This window comes from Apis dorsata, unplaced genomic scaffold, assembly GCF_000469605.1.
Source record: "Apis dorsata unplaced genomic scaffold, Apis dorsata 1.3 scaffold_73, whole genome shotgun sequence".
In the NCBI taxonomy this organism is placed as follows: domain Eukaryota; kingdom Metazoa; phylum Arthropoda; class Insecta; order Hymenoptera; family Apidae; genus Apis; species Apis dorsata.
The window spans coordinates 1,348,499-1,354,278 of NW_006263371.1; the positions used below are offsets into that span (position 1 = coordinate 1,348,499).

The window sequence follows — 5,780 nt, forward strand, 5'->3', positions numbered from 1 at the left end:
CATATTTCCATTCCAATTTTTCATTCTCTTTTCACATCTGTTAAAAAAATTCTACTTCTTAAATTTCCATCATTCCTCTTTTGTTTTAATTCCACTTCTCTTCGAATTCTAGCTCGAAGCTGCAAAATTATTACATATGTTACGTTAATAAGTTAAGAAATATTTATAATTGTCTAAGTCGATGTTTCATTGTTCTAATTTCTTTTCTTTTTTTTTTTTTTTTTTTTTTTGCAAATCTATCCATAAAAATTTCCACCGCTATCCATATCTTCGGTATGTAAATATAGGTTTTTATCGTAATAAGCTTCTCATGCGATTGATGACAAGTATTGATATGTATCGTTAATTAACAAATGGCCTTTTTACGATAGTTTAAGTTTCTCTTCATGATAACGGCGGGATGAATATAATGATTATTTGACATATGTATTAACACATGATTCAGACATTTTTTTTTTCTTTTTTTTTCCTTTTTTTTTTTTTTTTTTTTTTAATAAGCGTGACTTTTCTAAAGGAAATGACAAATAGCGGACGACGAAGAGGACGATGGAGATGTTAGAGTTAATTTTCGATCGATATTAATTATTGACATGAATTATATGCGTCGTGTATTCCTACGTTTCATTGTCCTACGGCAGCCGGCATTATTTTGTAAAGAAGAATAAAAATAAATTGACAAATGTACAAGAACCGCACGACTATTCATTTTTCTCTCACTCTCGTACTTGTCAATTTTAAATATAATATTTTTCTTTAATCTAATAAACATCTTATTTAACAAATTATTCTAATATGGTTAAAAAAATCTTTTGTTTGGAATTTGTATTGTATAAATAATTATTTCTTTTTTCGTCTTCTTTATTAATAAAATACAATATTTCGATCCAAATATAAGAAATATAAAATTTCATACTATAAAATAAATTGTGCACTGACAAATATCAAAATATTCAGATATATCCTTTCTATGAATCGTCTTGTTCTTTTTCGTCTTTCACTTTTTCTTATATTTTAATATAACTCGATCTGGAACAAAAGAATAAGATGAAAGATAAAATAAAACTGAATGAAAATTTGGAAAACTTAATCCTATTTAACTCTCGTAGAGGAAAGTGTGATTAAATGTTGATGACAGAATTTCATTCTTGAAAGATTATCTGTTCCGGAAGCAGAACGACCTTCACGAGATACGTGATTGTGTTCCAATCTGGTTTCAAGATTCTTTGTCCAAGAAAAAAATTAATTAGTATCGTTCTTATCCTATTCGTGTGAGAAAAAGTTTAATTTATCGATTGTATAAAATAATTGGTTAAAATGGATAAAAATTATATTCTCTGAATTTTTCAAAAAGCATATAAAATGGACAAAATAAAATTAAATATTACAAAAAAAAAAATCATGAATTTTTCAATTTTTAACAGCTTTAAAATAACTTGATGAAATATTAAAAAAGTTGAAATTTATGGGGGGAAAAAAGACAAGATATTAAATATTTACCTCGAGCTTCGTTTATTGGTATATAAAAATGAAATGGATTAATCCGAAGATTTCCTTGAGAAATTTTAAACACAGATATCTTAGGCTCATTGATAATCGAAGGTTTAAGCTGATTCTTGTACTGTAAATTCTCTTTCCTTCTTGCATTAAACTCCATCTGACGTGTTGAAAGTAATTTTATTCTCCCTGTTAAAAAATCCATTTAAAAAAAAAAACTTACAGATCCTTGCAATGCATCATTCTTCCCTAACCTATCTTCTTCTTTATGTTCCATCTGTTTCGTTCGTGGTTGACCAGTTTGAACAACGACCACTCCTTCGGTATTTTGCATCTAACAGTGAAAATATATATAAATGGTATCGAATAATGGAATCAAATAAAGAAAGTCAAAATCTAATCTACATCAATTTTGCCATCAATCTTACTGAATTGGTGAACAATATCCGGAAACCGTGCGTTGCATCAGCGACGTACTCAACTGTCTGAATAACTCCTGCGTCATCGATGTAACTGTAAGCGCCTCGTGTTTCGCCGTTCGACATTCTGATTTCCGACCTCGCTGAGTACGGGCTACTGTAACCAAAACTGTATCGGCCGAAACTGTCCTGGTACGTGAGGATCGGTGCAGCTGGCTGGGCCAAACCGGAAGAAATGAAGCAGTAAGAGAAAAGAAGGATCTGTAAATAAGGACACTTGTTAAATTTTGATAATTTTAACAATTAAACAATAATAATTAATTGGCTGCTCAATTAAATGTTAAATTAGTATTAAATTTTAGCAATTGAGTTACATTAAAAATTAACAATCGAGTATTTCATTTTGTTCGAAGAATATTTATTAATTGTTTATTGTAATTTCTGTTAAAATAAATTTGTTGGGATTTTTGAAGTTTTTTAAGAAAGGTAAGAAGATTAATATTAGAAGAAAAGGCGGTTAAAAATAGAATCGCAGTTATTTCTTAAATTGAATCGAATTGTCATTTATTTAACAATTAATCTTAGAGGAGGATAAAATTCAATATCATCATATTATTTTTATAGATAGTATACATATATTAAATTCCAATCTATCAAATCCTAATTTATAATCTTTCTCTTAAATTATAATTTCAAAACTCAATAAACTATAAAATTCCAGATAATCAATATTTATTTATAAATTTCAAATGCTATTCTTATTCTATTTCAGATTATCAGACTAACAACTGTAAAGAACTGATGATATATTTCGTCGATTTCTAAAATCCATTTTATTTTACGAGTCAGAAAATCTAATAAAAATGAGAAGAGAATAAGCTTCGTAACAATCCTTTATCGATTCCACTATCAATCTCTAATCTAAGACATTGGACAAACACTCTTAAATCTAACCAAGGAATAAAGATCTTTCCAACGAAGCAAAAGCTTGAGAGACACTGCTCCATCCCCCATGATACCAGACCATTTTCACCCATATCTATCTACGTCCAGAGAGGCCTGAAGCAACTCCAAATCCTTCCATTCCATTCACCCACGCGACCACACTTATTTCTTACGTGTACGCTCTTCATGGTGATTCGATTCGATATCTTGTAAATTCCAGCCACGTATTGCCCACTTTATATAGAAAGCACGCAAGCCAGGAGGGTGTTAGCCTGATCGCGGAAACACGAGGATCAAAGGTGCAACGAAACTGGTCGAGCTTGTGCCCAAGGACTCACTCGGTTGGAATCCGGCTCTGGAAACATTTTCACCGGGCCTTTTTTCACCTCTTCGAAACCTGAACACCCCGCCATATCCTAATATGTACGTCTCTTCAGGGCCGTCTTGGCACAAACATCCGCCTGCGCTCGAAGGAATCTTCTCATCGTCGCCATTTTCTATCGTCATAATCTATGAACCAAGATATTTTTCTCGTGGCGCTAGCTACATAGAAGAATGCACAGACATTTGTTGTGAGGAAGAATTTAAAAGATCGTTTAAAAGGAGAAGTACCTTCGAACAGGATATTTATTAACGTGTTAGAGTATTATGAAGTTGAATGGCTGGATTGGAATTCTGTTTGGAGGGCAACATATGTTGAGGTTAGGGAATTTTTTCTGAGAAAAGATGGCGTTGAATGGGTAATGGAGATTTTAACTAGAATTTTCAGAGTATTTTGAATTTCGATAAATTAAATTTTGTAGACGATAGCGTACGAGATTTTATTCGATGCAATATCAAAACGAGATGAGCAAATTTTTTTTATTATTATTTTCTGCTCTTATATCCGTGAAAGGCAGAATCCGGCTAATAAGATTCGTCGCTGATGTCTCGAAAAAAAAGTTAATAGGAACATAAAGCGTGTAATGGTGTCGTTGAAACAACAATTTTAATGCTAAGAAAATTCAGAAAATTGCATCACGTTAACGGTTTTAAATACATTTTTATAAATAAGTATATTAATACATTATTTTATACGTAAATATGTTTCATAGTAATAAGTTCAATAACTAAGATATTAAGTACTTACTAAGTAAGTATTAAAATTATGGAATCTTAATATTAATTCATAAAATTGATGAATTTTGCATAATCATGATAATTAATTTATTTATTTCAAATACTATTTTGTAGGAAGTTAATGCCATTATGGCATCTGTCTACGAATCTTCCGTTTTGTAATCATTTGTCAGGCTATTTGCATACGATCCTCGACCCAAATTCAATGCGATCTAAAATTGCCGCGATATTAATATGTATCAATTCCCTTAGACTACCGTGTCAAAGTGAAATTAAAGCTCGGATTTTTTTTTTTTTTTGTCAAACAAATCGTGAATTTATTGCCAGTTGAAAGATAAGATACTCATCTGTCTGGTGATTTAGTGATTAATTTATTGGTTTCAAGTATTTTATAATAAGATTTTATAGTAAATATATATATTATTGTCAATTTCTCTTGTAATGATTATTCATTTTTCGATTCGTTTATTAAAAATTATTCATCAATAACAACACGATAATTTCTTCAAAATTCACTTTATTTAAACCAGTCTACAATCATCGTTCGCTTCTACATGGCAGTTTCAACAACTTTATCATCCCTTCGAAAAAATATCAAAATTAAAAGGATCACAAAAAGAATAGAAAGCAACGATCAAAACGATTAATTTGCTTGATTTTTCATAGCCCATTTTTGTTTCTTTTTTCTCTCGAATCTAAATAATTAAACGATAAAACAGAAGCTGGCCAATCGAATCATTGGAAGAAAAAAAAAAAGATATACCTTCTTCGAGAGAACACCGTAAATCGTTCCCCATCCATAGCCCATGTTCCCCTCGCTACGAGCAACTAATAAGTATCGACTAATTAATCACGAATGATCCTTCGTTTATTTTTAATTAACACGTTCACTGCGATGATCAAATCCTCGGTACCTACATATATTCTAACACGCTAACACGAATAATTTTCATACAAAAGCTATTTCTACGTCGCAAAAACTTTACACACATATATATATATATATATATATGAATCACTACTTAATATGGATTATTATGAAAGCTTTTCCTGCCTTTTCTCGACAAAATTTCATGATTTTCTCCGTGTGAGTAAAAGTACGTGCCGACTCGAATAGAAAGACGCAAGCGGTGAACGTGTCAGAAACGATATCAGTTAATCAATAGACGAGGCGTCCATAGGCGAGCGCGGGGCCAGCAACAGCAAGGACGTCGGCAGACTTGGCTGCCTCGTTGGCCAGGTTCAGTTTCTCGTTCAGATGAGCGTTCGCGTGGGCTGCCTTCGCCACAGCCACTTCCTGGGTGTCTTGCACCCTGCCGTCAGGGCCGATGGGCGCAGCGGGCACCACAACGGCGTTGCTGGCCACAAGGGGTACCGCGACTGCCGGGGCAGCCGTCACTATCGTCCCCGATGATCTGGCCGCCTCGTTCGCCAGGTTGATCCTCTCGTTGAATTGGGCTGCCGCGTGAGCCGCCTTCGCCGCCGCCACTTCCGGTGTGTCCTGCCCTCTTCCATCGGGGCCTACCGTTGCTGCCTGGATCACTGCCGGAGCCACTATCCCGTTGGTGACCAGAGGTACCAGCGGTCTAAAAAGCGATTCTTACGTTTTAACCATCGATATAATAATCGGTCGATCCTACAAATCCTCAAGGGTCAATAAATTCGAAGATAAGAATAAAAAGCCCTCTCTTTCTCTGGTTTTTTGAAAGAAAGGAAGAAAGAAAATCACCTGTTGAGATCCGCGGCGACCGACCTAGCTGCCTCGTTGGCCAAATTGAGCCTCTCGTTCGCCTGAGCCGCGGC

The 5,780-nt window shown here is 33.8% G+C and overlaps 2 protein-coding genes across 2 annotated transcripts; both read right to left on the reverse strand.

The window, feature by feature from the left end:
* Positions 1-1,011: 1,011 nt before the first annotated feature.
* Positions 1,012-3,067, reverse strand: LOC116186897 (adult-specific rigid cuticular protein 15.5-like). Its single transcript, XM_031515481.1, has 4 exons — positions 3,032-3,067; positions 1,923-2,174; positions 1,718-1,828; positions 1,012-1,026 (listed from the first exon to the last, which is right to left on the reverse strand). Exons 1-4 carry the CDS (start codon positions 3,044-3,046, stop codon positions 1,012-1,014), a joined length of 393 nt encoding a protein of 130 aa, XP_031371341.1. The 5' UTR covers positions 3,047-3,067.
* A 1,410-nt stretch (positions 3,068-4,477) lies between these two features.
* Positions 4,478-5,777, reverse strand: LOC102673236 (cuticle protein 18.7-like; the record flags this gene model as incomplete). The annotated part of the gene is made up of 2 exons (XM_031515482.1): positions 4,478-5,563; positions 5,707-5,777. Coding segments are annotated over 2 exons (498 nt in total), but the record flags the coding sequence as incomplete, so codon positions are not given.
* Between the last annotated feature and the right edge of the window lie 3 nt (positions 5,778-5,780).

Excerpts from the sequence above, each read along its gene's own strand:
- LOC116186897 (XM_031515481.1), bottom strand. Across the intron at positions 1,829-1,922 it reads GGATATTGTTCACCAATTCA|ATGCAAAATACCGAAGGAGT; the intron begins GTAAGATTGATG and ends TTTCACTGTTAG.